The following is a 21,687-nucleotide window of genomic DNA, read 5'->3' as shown; positions in this document are numbered from 1 at the left end:
AGGTTATGTGATGATATGAGCCATTGCATTAATATGGATATTTACACAATAGAACATTGCACTTGAGGTATTCTAAAAAGAATAAAACTCAACACAGCAAGAGAGTAGGCACTGATAACTCCTTGTTAGAGCTGTGGCACAAAGGCAATTGGAAAATGTGTATTATCTACAACTTTTGCAATTAGAACTGCATAATTAGCCTTGAGTGATTTTCTGAGTTACAGCAGCCTGCTGCAGCTGTCTATGAGCCGTAGTACTTCTCATACACATCTCTGATTGTCTCTAAAATGTCCTGCATGTCCAGGTTTTGAGAGATTATTTTCTGAGGGTAATAGTATGGCCATATTCCACCCATCTCCTAGCCAGATATACATTTTAGATTGTCATTATGCCTTCTGGTTCTGTCATCTGGAAAAGGGCTGGAAAGCTCTGACAATCCCGTTCTCATTCTGCACATAGTTTATGTAGGACACTCTGGACACATGCGTCTCACAAAGACTCTATACACACCATAGTGCTTTACACCCCTTCATTTTGAAACAAAATATTTCACAATATCCCTAAACTCCATGCATCCATCCATTCATGCACCCACCTACCTACCTACCAAGAGTGACCTCTTTCTTTTTCTTCTGTGAAGTAGTTTCTATGGTAAACTGTAAAGGAAACAAAAATCCCACATTCCCTTTAAATACGTGAAGGGGGGCTGGGAGGGGAGACCTAATATGGATTTATAGATAAATATTTTGCTCATTCAGGGATCATTTGAAACCTAAAACAGTATTAGTTCAAAACTGGACTTAAAGTTGACCCATAAACACAACATTATTTTGAAGACAAAGTAGTATGCAGGACTATAATGCTATATTTAAAAATGAAACCAAAGTATCGCCACGCTGACCTTACCTAAAAACAAAATGTTAATTTCAAGCAGAGTTCTGAATTGATGCCTCTATAATAAAGTTAGTATAATAACCAGAACAAAAACATTTTATTATACTCAATTAAAATGGGTCCCTGAAACTGTTTCTCTGACATCTGAACAGAGGAGAGACCATTAAAAAACCCTTGAAATTACTCTTGAGACAGATGAGAAAGTATAATGGTTATTTTAAAGTTACATAAGTGACTTAAATTCTTAAATATTAATGTGGGTTTTGATTTGGTGAAGTAAAAGGGTCTTTATACACGATAAAGATAAACAGTAGATTTTCCCTTATTCATATCCAGTTTTCAAAAAAATAAGAGTCCAATCCAGCAAATCTTTTCTAACATAGAATTCTTAAGTCTACTGGACTTCTGTTCATGGAAGGCTTATAGGAAAAATCCATTAGCTGATTTATACTGCAGATGCCTGCCAAATAAAAGTGTTAAAAGAACAAGCCCAGTCATTATTGTCGTTTCCATACCTAAGCATCTTGTTTCGGTTCCACTCCAGAGTCCAGAAGAGAGACATTCCCTTACAGCAGAGCCAACTAGCATATATCCTGAATCACATGTAAATATAGCAGTAGATCCATATGTGATTTGAGTTCCAATCTTATTTCCATTTGGAGGGGTAGGTAGTTCTCCACAAGATATAACTTTAAGATACAAAAAAAAAAAAAAAAGCATCATATTAAAAAACTCACTAAATATATATTTTTAACTGGTTAAAATAAATATGGGAGGTATTCTTGTCTATGGTGAAACTAGAGAAAAATCTGTGAAAAACTAGAAATTATATTCAATGGACTCATGATAAACAGTTTTAGAAAATCAGGGTTAGGAAGAGACCTCAAGGCTTATCTGGTTCAACCACCAATATTTTAAATTAATTCTTTAAAACCATATAAATAAATAGTCAGAGTACCTTACATAACTACAAATCATGACTCTTTAATACCTGTTTCTGTGTGTAACACTTGTATACATGTTTTATTGCTCCTTTTGTGTTTGCAAAACAGCATGTTACGTTTCTTTGGAAAGAACTTACTTCATTTTTAACTTGTAGTTCACAGTACAACACATGCTCTAGCATTTATATAATACAAAGTCTTGCTACTGAACAAGTTGTTTTGTTTTTTGAGTCATATTAATCAATCCAGAATATTTCCTAATTCAAAAGTTCATAATGCTGATTTTAAAAAACAAACAAACATAAAGATCATACTGCTGAGAGGATAAATTGCAGTGCTAGCACTGAAAACATTTAGTTGTTCAGGTAAGTGTGAAGTCTGTGTACAATAACAAGGGCAGGGTTTACACCATTTTTTCCCCTGGAAGAATTGAAAAAAAAAAGTTTCACATACAATATTTTGACAAAAACAGACCTATATTATTTCAATACAACTTTCATTTAAAAAAAATAAATAAATAAAAGCTTTCCAAATCAAATTTGAAATTTCCAGGAAGATGCAAAAGTTCTTCCCCTCTGCCTGCCAAAATCATTTCTAAATATCATAAACTGTCCTATTTTGAGTCCTAATTTAATAGTTTTAGCATTTAATTCTAATTTTGGATCACTATTTTTGTGTGCATAAATAAACTGATGTTCTTTTTTAACATACTGAAATGAAAACATCCCCAGAATATAACTTCAAAGGACCATAGTTCATCAGCATCTTTCTGTACTCATTATGTTTAAATACACACATACTAAAATCATTGATGTACCTCTCTTTCCACAAAAGCGTTAGAGTTTTTATACTTAGTTTCCAGAAAATTTTATAGGGACAATATTTCCAAATTGTCTAAATGTTAAAGTAATTTTAAAGGAGCAGATGCTCATAGATGCTTCCTTTTAGTTACTTAAGACTGAGTAGCTTACTTGTTTAGAAGTACTTGTTTCCATGGTGGTTCTTATTTATGACCTCTCTCTCTTCAAGTGTATATGGCCAGATATTAACATTAAGATACTGGCTTCTCTTAGGAATGTTCATGAAAAATAATTTATCCCAACTTCCCTACTCTGCAGAGGAAACGTGAAGGCTGCATCATTCTCTGAATGTATCTACCTTTTGCCTTTTCTGGAATAACCTGCATTATGGCTAACACTCAGAAAGAACAATCCCTTTTACCTGAGAACACAGGTGGCCATTGTGTCTGGCCCCCGGAGAGGCTGTGCAGAGTAGAAGGACACCCACTTTGTCTGACACACTCCTGTCAGTGTGTCTGTGCCATACACTTTGAGATGATAGTAGTGTGGGAATAGGCCTATTATTACAAATTTAATCCACCTTCAATTAACAATAATGGATATTAGTTAACAAGGACTGACAGCAGAATTACCCACAGTTATGATTTAGGAAGTATTCTGCTATCCTAGCCAAACTGAAGAAAACCAATAAAAAAAGCTCAGATAACACATACTCACTTTGGCAGTAAGGCCTCTCATTTCTCCAACTCCATGTTCCATTGGCAAGACACTCAATGGATGCTGGCCCCAAACCATAATAGCCTGGATCACAGCTGAAAACAACTTTTGTTTTGTACTCATAATGTGAGCCATTGACTATTCTCCATCTCCCATGCTCCAACGTGAAGGAGTTGATGCTTGGACAAGTAACAACTTCAACAAAAAAACAGTTAATTGTGGCTCAGTGAGTTAACAGTTAAAGGAAATACAAAATGCATGATTGTTTTTATGAATACATTGTTAATTTTTTATCACAATGACTTCATATTTGGACTCTGATATCTTATTGCATAACCTACCACAAATGTTGGAAGTTGTGTAAGTGGGCACTTTTATCACTGAGTCAATACTGACTTAATGAAAGGGGAGATCAGACACTGTGCTCTTGGTAGGAGGAGAAATTTTATCTTTAGCATCTAGTACAAAATCAAGAAACTGTTTATGTCCATTAAATCGTGTAGAACTTTGCATTAAAGTAGGGCTGTTCGGTATAGTCTTGGCTACATTTCAATTTAGGAATTACTTTCTATCTATATAAATTCCTTTTCTGATTTTTGAATGGCTATTTTATTTCCCTTTTTGTGATTTAACATTGCAACTGAAGAATGTCATTACATTTGTTTCATTACAGATGTGACTGAATACTGCTCTCTTTTTCCATTCTCCTCTTGACATAAGAAAAAGTCTACAACTTACTAAAAACCCTGTAATAGAGTTATGGGTATAGGTACATTTCCAGGGCATCTGTCTTCTCCCATCTTTCCTTAACAACAATGAATGAGGGCTCATCTACACTCAGACAGGTATCTCTGCCTCAGTCTTGCAGCCCCTTTGGGTTTACATAGCAAATAACGTTGGTTGTTTCCACTTATCCCTGTGAAACTTCAGGTACATTTTCTCTTTGATATCCACATAGTTGGCACGTCTACACGAACATATTAATGTGACACAAGAAACACTGGCACATATTATGCTGGAGTTAATTGTTCCTATGTGTTACTTTTACATGTGTGCCCAGGACCACAGCATGTTAAGCTGGGGTGGAGCAACCCCAGCAATCAGGGGGCCCAGGGAGTCAGCCTGCTAGCCTGGGGCTGCTCCAAACTGGCTCAATGTGCTGCCGAGGAGCTGGCCAGGAACAAGGGTGCTTCAGTACAGGACTAGCTGGCAGGCAGCCACCACACTGAAGCTCCCATACTGAAGCACACTGAAGTATTTACAAGTACTACCCTGCTGCAGATTTAATTAGTTTAATCCAGATAAATAGCCCTGTATGTGTAGACACTGAGATGTTTACTGCAGAGCTAATTAGGTAACTCCGCAGTAAATGTCTCATGTAGATGCACCTAGTGTGGAGTTCTATGGATGCAGTTAATCTGCACTGGCATCACATAGCTATCCTTAATGCACAGAACTTCTGGAATTCTGGGGAGGGAATGTGGTTTAAACATCAGCAGAGGTACTGCTCAGCTATCTCTGAAAGCCAAGTACTCAGTAATTAAAAGGGTCAGGCTCTGCTCATTTATTCTGATTTGACTATGTGGCTTCCACAACCTGTGAAAGCAGGAAAGTCATGGATTTGGTCACGAATTATCAACTTTTTAGAATCTGAAACATATTTGTTTTGTAACTGCAAGATGATGTTTTGAGATAGATAGATAGATAGATAGATAGCTAGATAGATAGATAGATAGATAGATAGAATATAAAATATTCTCAAAATATTAAAATATTTTGGGATTTTTCTTTTGATTAATACAAATACTGTGAAGTTCTGAATCATGAGAGAATTTCTATATGCTACTTACCTACGCAACGAGGTGTTTTATTATGATTGCTCCATGTACCATCTGGCTGGCAGACTGCAGTAGTAAGCTCCTTGGATGAGAGTCTATACCCATCATTGCAGAAGTAAGTAACACGAGTGCCAACTAAGTAATCTGTAGTTAATATTCCACCATTTACTGGAGCTTTAGGAATGCCACAAGATATTGCTGAATTGAAAGAAACACAAACACAAATGAATTAAGTCTCATCTCAACTGCTTTGAAATTCATCAGTATATATTAAGAGCACACAGACTTACCTCTCGAAAATTTAGAACCATGAAACCATGGGAAGCTTACATTCATTAATTTGTGCTTTTAAAGACATTTGGGGTGGGAAAAGAAATACAAGTTAGAGTTCTGTAACTGACCAGATTGCAGAAGATGATGGAATAGAAAAGATCAGGAAAAAATGTGGGGAACATATTCAAGTGGCTAAGTCAGTGAACAAACTCTAGAGAATTGGTTCTCAACTTTTTAGACAGAAGGCACCCCTTGATATACTTAACACATCCCTCAGAAAATACAGGCTTTTACTTTTCACTCTTTTTTGACTACAGAAAAATCATAGAGTCATTTTACTGTTGCAAAGAACTCAGAAAGCCCATAACAGTTCAGAATGTTTTTAACACTATGGATTTCTCTGTGAAATCTCTGGGTTTATCTTGAGAATCATGTTTGCACACCTAACAGCACTAACACTATATGGCACCCAGTGGCACCCTTGCAAAGGTCTCAAGGTACCCCAAGGTGCCACGAAACCCTGATTGAAAATCACTGCTCTAGAGAATTGGCTTCCACTCTTGGATGTTCTTCCCCCATCCTTCCCTTCTCCCTCCACCTTACATTTGAACCAGGTGCTAGTAGTATACTATCATTTTTTTTCTGTCTACAAAATATAAATACTAAAGCTTATTCACCTTTCATAAAATATGTTAAAATCTAGAGCTGAGAAGTGCTATTATATTGAAAAGTGCTCAATATAATAATAATAATAACAATAATAATGTTATAATAATTATATTATAATAATAATAATCCCTACACTTCTATTTTCTTACCTTAACCTTTCCCCAGGTATCCCAAGTACACCAAGCACATCTATACATACATATCACAACACTCAACTTAGGAACCCACTTGTGTGTATGTGTATGTGTAGGTGGGTGGTATGTGTATGAATACATATATATAGATATAGATATAGATATTATTGTGAGTGTGTGGTATATGAATTAGTAATCCACATATGTGTATTGGATGTGCAGGTGTTGGTAACTGGTAACTGATTCTGTCTAAATTTGGTGTGTGTAGCGTGTATGGGCTTAAACTGGTGATAGGTGTGCAGGAACCTAGACTGGTCATTTTGAACATAAGTGTATCTGTGTTGCTAGTGTGAGAGTGCCATACATATATGGCATTGTGTGCATGATATACCAATTAGCGATCTGTGTTTAACTTTTGTGGTGTATAGTATAATAGTGTATGTGCTTGAATTGGTGATAGGTATGCATGTGCCTAGGCTGGTTTGGATGTGTATGTGCCTGAGCTGGTAGTGTGTGTGTGTGTGTGTGTGTGTGTGTGTGTGTGTGTGTGTGTGCACCTAACTTATTTGTGTGTTTGTATATGTGCAATTGTGTCACACCCTCCTGTCGAACAGCGCAATACTAATATCCTGAGAGTTGGCCTGACCCCACAGGCCTACATGGTCATAAACTCTGGGAAGACCGTTTTAAACTGGACATAAGAAAAAACTTCTTTACCATCCAAGTCCCCAGAGTCTGGAATAGACTCCCCCCAGGAGTGGTGCAAGCACCTACTCTGGAAACCTTTAAAACACACTTGGACGCTTATCTTGCTGGGATCATTTGACCCCAGCAAACTTCCTGTCCTTTGGGCAGGGGCTGGACCCGATGGTTTTGTGAGGTCCCTTCTAGCCCTAATGTCTATGAATCTATGAGAGAAAAAAAAAAAACAAAAAAAACCCCATTGTAAATGAGAATATATTGCACACAAAACGAAACCTTTATGCAATACAAAACACATGAAAAATCATATCTGTATGATGTCACCAGATATAAAAAAATGAGAATCTCTGCCCATGAAAACTACTGCATAATAAAATAGCCACACATTTTTCTCAAAAGGCAAAACAATTCTCAGTTTATGTTTGAGAAAGGGGTCATGCACAATCCTGATATTGATATAGTGGTTGCCCACTGAAAGGGGGAAAATGGCAATATAACACCTAAAGTTAGTTGCTGGCTGTGATGCTGATAGAACTATATTTACTGAAAATGCTGACATACTTGAAACACCAAACCTTTCACTGACTCTAAATAATGTTGCTCATCTTGGAAACCTTAGTTTGCTGGTGTGATGAATGTACCATTACTGCAGAATACAATACCAATATGACTATCTTAGGGTTTCTAAAATGCTCCACACCATCTATTCACTAAAAAGGTGAATAGGTCTTCATGCTGACGTCTAATTTGGATATAGCCCTTTCCAAATGAAAGAGGTACTGCTAGATTTTTCTTTGCTTATATAAAAAACATTGAATTTAGTAGACTGTTTTAGTCATATGGTGGGTCTTAGAGCTATCTGTATAATCTGTCAAATTTAGTTAAAAACTCTCTGATAGATCATTCCACAAATAATGTTTCTTCATTTAGTGTCCATCTCCAACTTCCACAAGAGAATCTGAGGTGTGGACAGTGTCCACTCAGTCTGTGAAAGACCAAATAATTGAACTTGCGGCTTGTGAGTCCTTGGCTAGTCCTTAAGCATCTTTCCACTCATTATACTTGTTTATACTCATTATACTTGTTTCAAGTATCCTTTCTTGTTTTGTTAAGCAGAGTGGAGTTTTGTAACTCAGTCACAAAAAGAAAGATATTATATTAAATGTCATAGTCCTGCTGCTTTGCTTCTTAAGTGGAAATGAATATCAATTCAATCATAAAAAAAAAATTATTGATATGGTCCACCATGAGATAAACAATAATGCTGGTTAATTGATGTTGATCCATAATATTACTTTAGCTCATTAAATCATTAAATATTATTCCATTAATTCTAACATCTTTAAGGAAAGAATAAAAGCACTTTAATGAGCAAGCTGGTAGCTACAAAATGCATGGCTATGAACTAATTGCTGCTATGAATGATATAATTGTATATCAAGCATTAATGTGATGAATCCAAGGTTTTTGGAATCTCTACTGCTGTAATAAGAATTGGGCAATGAACATTTACCAACTCCAAATCTTAATAGTGAGGGCACCAATAATTCTTTATACTACATAGCTGTGTATCTGGATAACTTCAATAGATACCAGCCATACTAAATTGGTAGTGTAAATTATACAAATAGTGAGCAACTCACAGACTGGGCCTCTTTTCAGATGTCTTCCTCCTTTTTTGATCCTAAACAACCAGGGGCTTTTTACTCAGTTAAACAGAACACCAAACAGATCCCAAACCTTTGCTTCTGATGAAAGATGATAGCAGTGTTTCCAAGACGACTCGTAAACTCCATTCAGAAATTTTCCTTACAGTCAACACTTCCCTATTCCCATTAGCCATGAAGTCCTGTTGACTGAATCTACACTTAAATATGTTGGAATTTTCACTAAACAACCTAGATTGCATGTACTGGAGAAGATAGAGATGATATGTAAAGTGCAGAGCAGATTCCAGAAAACTCTTCCTGCTTTTGACAGTTGTCATAAAACATATTACTCATGAGTAGGGCACTACCAAAATTGAGGTGGCTGCTGGCGGATTTTGCAGGGAGACTGGGGGCAAAGCAGTCATTTGTGTGGGCCAAGCCTAGCACCCCCCCCCCCCCGCATACCTTTGATTGGCTGAGGGGCCCCAAAAGTCCTTCCCTGCAGGTTGCCAGATGGCTTCTGCAAGCTGAATGCAACAATTAAGCCCATAGATGCCATTAATTGATGCATTATTAAACAAGCTAAGTGGCCGTTAATGGCTTCTGTAGGCTTGATCAAGCCTTCAAATAATTAATGGCCACTTAGAATTCTTAATAATGCATCAATTAATGGCTTCCATGGATTTAATCAGGGGATTAAGCCCATGGAAGCCATTAATTGACATATTATTAGAATTCTAAGCACTTAATTAAGGTCTAAAATGAAATAGCTTAATAAAATAAAGCAATACACATCATGAATTGCAAGTAATAACAACTATATTCACTCCATACACTTTATTAATTAATATCATTCTAAGCACCTACTTAAACTCTAAACTGAAATATCCTATGAAAAGAATCTATGCACAACATGAATTCTAACTAATACCAACTATATACACTTTAATAAAGGACATTATAAAAAGGAGTTGATTGAAACTGAATGCTAACCTTGAAATAGGTAGTTTATGCTATGTATTAAATGCAAGCATGCTGCACCCAGCCAGTCACTGGAGACATTCTCTGCCTCTTTGGGGTAAACACTTGTCCATCACCCCTCTCAAATATGGGGGAAAAGGAAAGCTCTCTGATAACCAACTTAGTTAGGAGAGTGTTACTGGCCAATCTCTCCTCCCATCACCCCATCTTCAAAATCAGAATTACGATGCTGAAAACAGGTTCTTGCCATTACAACAAAGAGCCTGGGTTACAACAGAACCTAAAGTTTGATAGATGTATCTATAACCTATGATGGTCTACAGGGGCATGGGTTACTGTTCAAGACATCAAAGATCCTAAAATGCCACAGCACTATAAAACTTCTGACTCTTGAATGAGCAGATCAGTAATACCTACAATTATGGGCTGGCTCTGTTCTGTCTCCTTCATTTAAAGAGCAGATTTACTCGACACAAAAATTTGCACAATTTAATTTACCCTGACATCACCACTCTTGTTGCTCTCAAATTCTTTGAACATGCAAGGCAATAACCTCACCACCAGCTTACAGGGCTAGAAAGTTAGGATTTGGAAGCTAACAGAAATTAGCATGCCACCCAGTGTAATTTTAAATATATTCATGTCAGAATGGGAGGAGGTTTTGAGTGGAGTCACACAGGGGTCTGTCCTGGGCCCAGTGCTGTTCAACTTGTTTATTAAAGATTTGAATGCTGGAATTGAGAGATTTTTGAGCAAATTTGCAGATGACGTGAAACTGGGAAGGACTGTGGATATGCTGGAGGATAGGAACGCAATTCAGAAGGATCTTGACAGACTGGAAAGCCGGGCTAGAGATAACAGGATGAAGTTCAATGCTGACAACTGCAAGATGTTATATCTCAAGAAGAATAACCAAAAATACAAAATGTGTATATCTGTATAGAAGCACAATGCAGGAGGATCTGGAAGTCTTGGTAGATCCAAGAACTAATTAGTCTGTAGTGAGATGTAGCAGTAGCAAAGGTGTATGCAGTTTTGAGCTCCACCTTTTAAAAAGGAAGTTATGAGTCCAGCTGCAGGTGACAAAAATAATAAAGGGTTTGGAAAGCAAGCTCTAGGCTTGCTTTCCAAGCCAGGGCTAGGAACAGACAGGATTGACCTGACTAAGATAGAAAAGAGCATCTTTGTAGAAAGGCTCACTAACCTAGTAAGGAGGACTTTAAACTAGGTTCACTGGGAGATGGAGACAAAAGCCCTGAAGTGTGGAAGTAGATGACCTGAAGGAAGCACAAGCAGGAGAGGGCAAAAGGGGAGGCTTTTTCATTCTTTCTGAGAAAGTAGGGCAATCAGCTAGTTACCTCAGGTGTCTGTACATGAATGCATGGAGCCCAGGAAACAAACAAGAACTGGAAGTCCTTGCACAGTCATGGAACTATGTTGTGACTGGAATAACAGAGACTTGATGGGACAGCTTGCATGACTTGAGCACTGTCATGGGTATAAACTATTCTAGAAGGGCAGGCAGGGAAGAAGAGGAAGAGGAGTTGTACTTTATGTAAAAGATCTGTATGATTGCTCAGAGCTCCAGTATGAAACTGGAGATAAGCTTGTTGAAAATCTCTGGATTACAGTCAGAAGGGAGAGAAATAAGTGTGATGTTGTGGCAGGTGTTTGCTATTGGCCACCAGACCAGGGGGATGACGCTGATGGTGCTTTCTTCAAACTCGTAGCATGAGTTTCCTGATCACAGGCCCTGGTTCTCATGGAGGAACTCAATCACTCTGACATCTGCTAGGATGGCAATACAGCAATGCACAAGCAATGGATCCAGACCATGACAGGACAACAAATGCATAGACTGCCAACACATCTCCACCACTCCCACAATAACCACACCCTACAACAGAACCATCATCATTCCTGGATCTTACACATGCACCTCCAGAAATGTTATATATCTTATCCAGTGCACCAAATGCCTTGATGGAAAATATGTAGGAGGAAGCAAACAACAACTGCACACTAGCATGAACGAATGCCAGAAATCCATCAAATACAAGAATACCCAATTACCGGTGGGTGCACACTTCTCACAAGACAATCATTCCCTCTCCAGTCTCTCAATTCTAATCCCCAAAGATAACTTACGAAACACCTTTCCTGGATGAGCCTACGATCTTCACTTCATAAATATACTGGATATAAAAAATCATGGGCTCTATATAGACATTGGATTTATGGCACCTGACAGACCTGACCTTTTACACTTCTCTTTTCCATACGTTCCTCCCCTCCCCTCTTTTTCTATCCGTTGTCTTCCTAATTTCCATCTGTTTACTTTTTCACAGACAGCCTCTTTTCTACCTTGGAAAACTACTACAGTAGTGTCTCCCTTGCTTACCTTTGGCCCACCCCACTCTCACCCCTATTCTCCTCCTTTCCCTTCCCTTCTCTATCTTTTGTTTTCCTAATTTCCACCCTTTTACATTCTCATTGACATCCCTGTCACATATTAACTTCTTTCATTCCCTGGAGATCTCAGAACAACAGGGACTTCTTATGCTTAAAGAATGGGGATTGCACCTGAAAGCTTGCAACAAACTTTTTTTCCAAATACTCTGTTGATCTGATAAAAGATATCACATCTACCCAAAGAACCTGGACAGGCAATCTAGGAAGTTTTTGGAAAGTGTTGGGGACACCTTCCTGGTGCAAATGTTGGAAAGGCCAACTAGGGGCAATGTTCTTTTTAGGGAAGAATTGGTAGGGAATGTAGTAGTGGACAGCAACTTGGGCACTAGCAACCATGAGATGATTGAGTTTACAATCCTGAGGAAAGGAAGAATGAAATGAGAGCACCAGAACAAGGATCCTAAAGTTCAGAGAAGCAGATTGTGACTCCCTCAGGGAACTGATGAGCAGGATCCCCCAGGAGGCCAGACTGAGTGGGAAAGGAGTCCAGGACACCTGGCTGTACTTTAAAGAAACCTTACTGAGAGTGCAGGGATGAAACATCCTGATGCACAGGAAGACTAGCAAGTATGGCAGAAGACCAGCTTGGCTTAGCAGGGAACTCTTCATTGAGCTAAAACACAAAGAGGAAGCTTACAAGAAGTGGAAACTTGGACAAATGAATAAGAAAGAGTATAAGAGTATTGATCAGGCATATAAGGATGGAATCAAAAAAGCCAAAATGCAACTGCAGTTGCAGCTAACAAGGGACATGAAGGGTAACAAGATGGGTATTCCTAAGTATGTTAGTAATGAGAGGAAGATCATGGAAAGTGTGGGTCTCTTACTAAATGGGGGAGGCAAGCTAGTGACAGATGATGCAGAAAAGGCTGAAGTGCTCAATGCCTTTCTTACCTCCATCTTCACAGGCAAAGTCAGTTCCCAGACTACTGCATTTGACAACACAGAAGGTGAGCAGCTGCCAGCGGCAAAATAAACAGGTTATGGGCTATTTAGAAAAGCAGGATATGTACAAGTACATGGGGCTGGACACAATGCATCCAAGGGTGCTGAAGAAGTTGGCTAATGTGATTGCAGAGCCACTGAGAATTATCTTTGAAAATACGTGGTGATTGGGAAAGGTCCCAGATTAGTAGAAAAAGGCCAAATATAGTGCCCATATTTAAGAAAGGGAAGGAGGAGGATCCAAGAAACTACATGCCAATAACTCAGTTCCTAGAAAAATCTTGGAGCAAGTCCTGAAGTAATCCATTTCTAAGCACTTGGAGGAGAAGGTGGTGATTAGGAACAATCAACATGGATTAATCAAGGGCAAGTCATGCCTGACCAACCTGATTGCCTTCTATGATGAAATTACTGGCTCTGTGGATGTGGGGAGAACAGTGGACATGATATAACTTGACTATAGGAAGGCTGACATCCACAGTATGCAGTTTTTTCAGTGCTGCCAAAGCCATCAATGGTCCCAGAGCTCAGGCTCCAACCCCACTGTGATCTGAGGGATGCAGAAGATATTATCAAGGAAAGGGGAGCCATCAAAACTCATTGGAAGGTGAATTTGGAAGACTTTCTCAGTTGAGACTGTTATTGATGACAGTACTCTCAATTCCATCCCACAACATCCAGTCAAAAATTATCTCAGAATCCCTCCAACCATTGATGAGATGAAGAAATCCATGAAGCAGATGGAAAATAACAAGGCATTTGGATCTGATGGAGTCCCTGCTGACATCTTCAAACAGAGGGAGGAGGAGCTTACATCACAGCTCCATAACCTCATCTTAAGGACCTGGAATGATGAAAAATCCCAGATGACTTTAGGGATGCCATGATCTTGACTATTTTCAAGAAGGGAGACAGGTCTGCATGTGGAAATTACAGAAGGATCATCTCGCTGTCCACTACAGGAAAGGTCATTGCAAGAACCCTCCTGAACCATCTCCTTCCGCTTGCTGAAGAGCTCCTCCTGGAATCTCAGTGTGGGTTTCAATCATCAAGAGTCACAGCTGATATGATCTTTATTTCCCACCAGATGCACAAAAATGCTTGGAACAACAGAAACCTCTTTACATGACCTTCTTTGACCTTACAAAAGTCTTTGACTCTGTCAGCTGAGAAGCACTATGAAGGATCCTTCTGAAGTATGGATGCCCACCAAAATTCAACACCATTCCTTGACTGCACCATGACAGTATGTGAGCAATTGTTCTAAGTAATGGATATACCACATATCCCTTAGAGATTAAGATGGGAGTTAAACAAGGCTGCATCATCACTCCAACACCTTCCTTGATATTCCTTACTAAGATGCTACATCTAACCACCAATAAGTGGAACTAAATTACCAAATGGATGATAAATTGTTTAATATCAGCTGACTCCAAGTCCAAACCAAGACCATCCAGAACTCAGTCACTGAGCTCCAGCACACTGATAATGCTGTAGTAAGTGCTCACTCAGGAGCAGATCTTCAGGCAATTGTCAACTTCTTTAATGAGACATGCAAGAAAATGGGACTGATACTTAACATTCAGAAGACTATAGTTTCATTGGTTCACAGATGCTAGGGTCAGAAGGGACCTCAACAGATCATCAAGTCTGAACCTCTACCTAGGCAGGAAGGACCGCTGGGGTCAGATGGCGCCAGCCAGATGCCTATCCAGCCTTCTCTTAAAGACTCTCAAGGTAGGTGAGAGCACCACCTCCCTTGGAAGCCATTCCAAATTTTAGCCAGCCTTACCATGAAGAAGTTTTTCCTGATACCTAGCCTAAAACCTGCTTTCTGTCAGTTTGTGACCATTGTTCCTTGTTAGTCCAAGAGGTGCCCTGGGGAAGGGAGCATCTCCGATCCCTTGCTGTGTCCCCCTAATGAATTTGTAGATGGCCACAAGATCACCTCTCAGCCTTCTCTTGCAGAGGCTGAAGAGGTCCAGGTCCCTCAGCATCTCCTCACAGGGATGCAGTGCTCCAACTGCAGTCTGACCAATGCCACACAAAGGGGATGTATCACGTCCTTGGATCTATTTGTCATGCAACTGCTGATGCATGATAAAGTGCGGTTAGCTTTGCTGATGATTCTGTCACACTGATGACTTATGTTCATCTTGGAGTCCACTATGACTCCAAGATCCTTTTCCACTTCTGTGCTGCTGAGAGGGTCACTTCACAGCCAGTTGATGTGCTGGATATTTTTGCACCCCAGGTGCAGCACTCTGCACATGTCATTGTGTACTGCCCACTTTTCTAAACTGTCCAGGTCTGCCTGCAATCATTCCCTACCCTCCAGAGTGTGCACTTCACCTCACAATTTAGCATCATCTGCAAACTTGGACAGAGTCACACCCATATCCAAGTAACTAATGAAGATATTGAAGAGTACAGGTCCAAGGACTGAACCCTGCGGGACCCCACTACTCACATCCTTCCAGGTCAATGCCGACCCATCTATCACCACTCTCTGGGTGTGACCACTAAGCCAATTTGCCACCCACCAGACCATATAAACATCTGTCACAACCTCTTAATTTATTTATGACAATAGGATGAGATACCATATCGAAGGTCTTGCTAAAGTTCAAGAAAACGACATCCACCTCTACTCCTGCCTCTAAGCATTTTGTGGCCCTGTCATAAAATGAAACCAGATGGGTCAGGCATGATCTACCTGCTAAAAATCCATGCTGGTTTCCCTGCTGCATTATTTTTCTTGCTGGACTCCCACAAATATGATCCTTCATAATTTTTTCAAAGACCTTTCCAAGGAGGGAGGTGAGACTAACTGGCCTATAATTACTCAGAAACTCCTTCCTCCCCTTCTTGAAAATAGGGACCACATTGGCCCTTTTTCAGTCCTCTGGGACCTGACCTGGATTTTGACAGGGATATACCAATGTTTCTGCTGGAACTTAAGCCCAGAGGTTACTGGCTAGAGAGTCAGGCACTTCTGCTCAGTGTCAGACCAACTGCCAAATTTGGAGTCAGGAAGGAATTTTGCCTGATGGTCAAATTAGCATGGATTGGGGAGTCTGTAATGGAGGATGTGGCCCTCTTCCTCAGATCTCTCAGGCGTATATTAACAACCTTTACAGAAGCAGTACATTGGCCACTGTGGTTCCTTACTTTACCTGTAGCAGGTTCAGGTTTTATATCTTGAGTTTTGTCAGGGTTGACTGTGTAGTTTTGCTAAAAAATTAGATAATGGATTTGTTTAGGATGTTTTGGATAGGGATTATTCTGCTTTATGCAGATGGTTGGACTAGATGACCTCTGGAGTTCCCTAACAGCCCTACTTTTCTATGATACGATGAATCATTTCAATAGTCTATTGAGCTAAAAGGTGAAAAGCTTCCCCCTTGCACTCCTCCTCAACTACTAAAAGCTGTTTTGTTTTTTTTCCCCCCTCAGATTACACATTAGGACTTGTTCAACGTTGTAACCATACTTGGGTAACCCTATTTCCCCATGAAGCCACCCAAAAAGTGTTTAGTGCTAGTGAACATGGTCAGTAGGCTAGTGGGGGCAAAACTAAGTTTCAAACTGCACATAAATTCCAAAAACTGAAGTTATATAGCTATGCCCAATGCCATGTAGGAAAGAGAAATAGGATTTAACCCAGTCAGTCAGTGACTGGTGTCAGCATTAAATGGACAACATTATAGATCCATGCTTGCTTCAATTGTTTACCAGCAACAGACTCAAACCAAGCTGCCTGAAAAACTCTCCAGAGGCTCACTAATCTGGACTTCAGTATTTCAACAGTGTTGTTCACTTTCCTCACTATAGAAAATAAGAACAAGGATAAAGAAAACTGAATTTCCTCTGAATTCCCATGCAAATCATTGTAATAATTAACAGTAATTTCTTTGGCATCCAGGATGCCATCAAATGATCTGTACAGCTGTTTGTGTGCAGTTGTGTTCTGTGGAATCAATATATCACTCCTTGTCAGAAACAAACAAATAAACCAAAACTAAACCCAAATATTGTATCCATTTTTGCATATTATGTCTGAAAGAACCGTATCAAAAATTCTAGAAGTAAATAATAATGTTCTTTTTACCATGCTGCATACCAACTTTTTTTCCCTTCCCACTATAAAAAATGAGCATTTTGCCTGTCAAATGTTATTTCCTTAAGGAAAAAAATGTGTTACTGTACATTGAAGAGTATGATTTTAACACTCAGGTCAATACATTCTGTACTTTTTCTTTTATGGGTTAGCATCTTTGGCATACCAATCACTACAGCCACTATACTTTATAATACTGAGAAATAGGCAGGGGAATCTTTCAGATTTTCTTATGTGTTGCTTTGTTTGCTTGACACATTTTTCCTAAATTTCAGCTTCACAGCATTGTGTCTGCACAAGAAATTACACAAATTACCATTGATTTGTGGATAGGACTGTGCGAGACATCATCTATCAGTGAGGTAAACAGCTAAATAAATACATGGAGTCAAGTACAAGTAATGTTGATATTACGTCAGGGAATATAATCAATAACTAATGAGAAGATATTTTTAAACTCTTTGGAAGGAACTGAAGAAGCTGAGGATTGAGGATTTTTTATAAATATTAAAACACTTTATATGAATTATAAACTTTGATTTCTATATTTATAAGTTAATGACTGTATTCACACTGCAATTCCACTCACTCTTTCAGAGCTCTGTCATCATAATGGTGTTCAGTAAACTGCTGGAACCTCCTACTGACTGACTTAGGTTTGCAGCCACTTTGCATAATTAAAAACTACGCTGGACACTCAGACAATACATTCATATTCTAATGTCTGTAGTGCACAGCTATAAATGCAGAAGACAGATGTGTCTGAGGGTATGGATATACACATGCCCTTGTGTAATTTGTGTCCATATTTATGAAGATGACATTGTTTTAAATAATCTATCATGTATGGATTTTGTACACCACAAATGCTTATGTAGAAATGGATGTAGTGTCAGTAACTCTGAAAAAGTAGGATGGAGGAAAATCATATTAAAGATTTATAACTCATTCTGGGAATTTGGATTTACAAGCCCCTTTTTTTTTCTCTGATGTATTTGACTGCATCATCCTGTTTATCAATAACTAAAATACACTTAAACTGACCTGATCATTGGACTTGACTAGAAATCACTGATCAACAGATGAACTAGGACTACTACAGAACAAGAGATTATTAAATGACTGGGATTAGCACAGAATAGGATGCATTACTATAGAAATGCACTTTAAGGGTCAGAATGCATGTTTTCCCTTCTATGGTGTGCAAAGTGTGGGAGGGTTTCTGGTTCACTTTATCTTTGCTGTAACCAGTTCCTGAGTTCAGACCTGCAAGATCCAGTTGAAAGTGGCTTTGATAGTTACTCCATGAATAGAAGAGAAGATTGGGGTCATGGCCTTGAAATTCATCTTCAAAAACTTGCACAGCTGGCAAAAGGAGCCCAAGCTGCATGGTCTTAAAAGAGCAGAAGGGCTGTGCTCTTAGTTTATGTACCTGGGAGCTCTGGAATGCACTATTCCTTACTCAAAGAATGCGGTACTATATTTAGGGTAATTCCATTCTCCCATATAACAGCATGAACAATGCAATGAGTGCAATTATTTTCCAAATAAATAGCAAATATCAAAGTGTGTTACAAAAGTTCAGTGACTGTGTTTTAGGTGCAAGGGTATAGAAACCTGGAGTCATGAGGCCAAAATTTAAATCTGAAGCAAGGGGATGCTGTGATGCCTGAATACAAAACTAAATGAGATCATTTTATGGATGCCTTAAATACAGTCTAACCAGTAGCAACCACTTCTACAGCTATGTAGTAGCGGTGTGCAAAATGGGTCATATTCGATTCAGATCGGCCCAAATCAGAGACAGCAATTAGATTTGTTGATTCAGATCACTGTCCCTGATTCGATTCAGCTGAATCCATATCTGAAGATTCGATGCTGATTCAGAGAATCAGCGATTCGGCCATAAGCACGGCTTTAGATGTTTTTTCTTTATACCTCAAGGTGCCAGGCATGGCTCATGATCACTGAGATGATGGGGCGGATGGAGTGTCCCACAGGAGTGCAGTGAGCCCCCCCACATGCTCAGCAGTGAACCCAGAAGTGGGCCAGAAGCTGAGTGCACTGCTCCCTGTGCCCCCCGCATCTCTCTGGGTCAGTGATTGACCATGGGGGGGCCTAGGAGGCACCAGTCACTGAGTCAGGGGGTGAGCTCCCCAGCAGACACAGAAGTGGACCAGAAGTGCTTCTGGCCCACTTCCCGGTCTGCTGCTGGGTGTGCTGTGGAGCCTCCCTGTGCTCCTGTGGGACACTCCATGTGCCCCAGCATCTCAGCATTCACGAGGTGCCTGGTACCTTGAGGTATGTAGAAAAATTTAAAGCTGTGTCTGTGTCTGAATCATTGAATCTCTCTGAATCGATTCAGAGGCTTCCAATTTGATTTGAAGAGATTAAAGGGTCTCTTGATTCGATTTGGATTCTGAGATTCAGCCACCGAATTGGGCTGAATCTCCACTGAATCGAATCAGGGACCAAAGCTTCGTACAGTCCTACAATATAAGTAGACTCTGAGACATTTAGGCAGAATCTGAGTTCTCTAATAGAACATGAGTCATGGAGACATAGCACTTCTGTGACCACCTTTTATGAACAGGGACCTACTGGAAATAGAGACATCTCAGGGAATAATTCAGTTCTTAGCATGCATCATAGTTAACCCTCATAAAATACTTAACTGTAATTAATTGGCATTTAATTAACTTAAAATTATACTAAATTTAAAATCTTTAACAGTTTGTGTAATAATCTGTGTACATGATCAACTCTGAAGCAATTAATAAATATGTCTTCTAATTTGTTCTTAAAATCTAGGTTTCAGTTATGCATTTATTTCCATTTATAAGCTTTAATAAATATGTTAATTAAATATAGAATTTTTATTTAGTAAACATAACTCCACCTCCAAGTTGCTTGAGTCATGTAGTTAAAAGTCTGATCAAGATTTATGGCTAGCACTCATGAAAAATGTCCTCATACATATTTATTTACCAACAATCAAAAAAGGTTAAAAAATAGCACAGAGCAAATATAAAATTGCATTTCATTTTGGGCACTTGAAATTTGGGAAAAAACATTCTAGCTTTTTATATCTTTATAGAATATAAATAATCACAGCAGCTGTTGACATGGAGTTTGCTTCAAAGTTGATAGAGATGGCAGGAGGGGGAGGGGGATTATATCTAGAAAAACAACCAGTTAAAAAGTTTATTGCATGAAACTACTTGTGGGGAATTAACATTGAATAAATTTAAATTTCACTTCTCTCAAAAGGTCAGCAGGAAGGTAGTGTCTGCATGCATTTAGGTAGCACTTGGTTGAAACATCCCTAATGAAGGTCTGTCATTTCTGTGCTTATGTGATTGGCAGGATGTACGAACTCTGTACGAATACAAAAAAGAATTATCACTTCTTTCCACGTTATGCAGTATGGTGACATAAAATCCTTGCTACAGAAGAAACTGTACAAAATGTAGACAATATCTTTGCACTTTTTCATGGGCAAGATCCCAATCATTTCCTAGGCAATTATGAACGCAGATACACATTATGAGCACAATAGCATTTCTACAAAATTGCTATAAAATTTTACTAAGTTGTTATTTAAATAATCGTTTCCATCTCATTGCTAAGGAAAACATATTGCACTTTAATGTTATTTCAAAGACATAATATATATATTAATTAATTTGAAGTTAATTTGAAGAATTCTGCTCCAAGCTATTCTTCAAAATACATACATACATACATAAATAAAAACAATTTTGAACCTCAACAGATTAAACAGACATAAAAATGATGAGCTGGTTCAATTTTTTAAAAAAAATCAATTTTTCTTTTCTTTCTTTACCAGTCTCAATACTTTTTAGTTTTATATAGTTGCTGTGTCAGTCTTAACCAAGAATGATAACACAAGTGTTCTGTTCTTTGATGCTTCTACTACTAGTCCCAGAAGAAAAACTCAATACTAAGGAAAGTGAAAGAAAAAAGCAAGCCAACAAATAAACAAGCTAAATTAAGTAAACTTTTCTCAACCTCCAAAAAGGTTCAGCTCCAGTTTTTAGTGATGAACCTACATTTTTTATCATTCTCTGTTTGCAAAATGTGACACACAGTGACATTATAAAATCAGTAGTTGCTAACCTGAATAGAGTCTGTTAAAATATTTGATTTATAATTGGTGTTTGTAGGATTCCATTACTGAGGAGTTGTGCTTACATACAGAATATTTGTAATTTTTTTTTTTCCTTTTTATTCACTTTAACTCAGAAAACCTGATGGCCCAAATCAGAAGATAAGAAAAGAGTTTAGTAATGTGTATAAATCAATTTAGGACTAAGCATATTTACCTTGACAAGCTGGAACTGGTGCATCCCATGTATAATATCCATGTGGAGATTTCCTGCACACAGCAGTACTTTTCCCAACAAGCCTAAAACCTCGATCACAAGCCCAACGAACGACACTGTTTAGCTGTCCACCTGTCTGACTGACAATGAATCCATGGGGAGGGGACTCTGGAGTACTGCAATAAAGAGCTTTAAAAGAA

The 21,687-nt window shown here is 38.6% G+C and overlaps 1 protein-coding gene across 1 annotated transcript in view; it reads right to left on the bottom strand.

Annotated features, from left to right (window-relative positions):
- Positions 1-21,687, bottom strand: part of CSMD3 (CUB and Sushi multiple domains 3) — a 1,325,501-nt gene that overhangs the window by 101,603 nt on the left and 1,202,211 nt on the right. The window contains exons 50-53 of the mRNA XM_014603846.3: positions 21,488-21,676; positions 5,206-5,391; positions 3,356-3,550; positions 1,410-1,583 (exon numbers count right to left, since the gene is read on the bottom strand). Coding sequence (XP_014459332.1) covers positions 1,410-1,583; positions 3,356-3,550; positions 5,206-5,391; positions 21,488-21,676 — 744 coding nt within the window. The remainder of the gene's footprint in view (positions 1-1,409; positions 1,584-3,355; positions 3,551-5,205; positions 5,392-21,487; positions 21,677-21,687) is intronic.

The sequence above is a fragment of the Alligator mississippiensis genome, chromosome 3 (assembly GCF_030867095.1).
Source record: "Alligator mississippiensis isolate rAllMis1 chromosome 3, rAllMis1, whole genome shotgun sequence".
Taxonomy (NCBI): domain Eukaryota; kingdom Metazoa; phylum Chordata; order Crocodylia; family Alligatoridae; genus Alligator; species Alligator mississippiensis.
The sequence above is the reverse complement of the archived record's forward strand: the minus strand, read 5'-3'. Positions and strand labels throughout refer to the sequence as shown.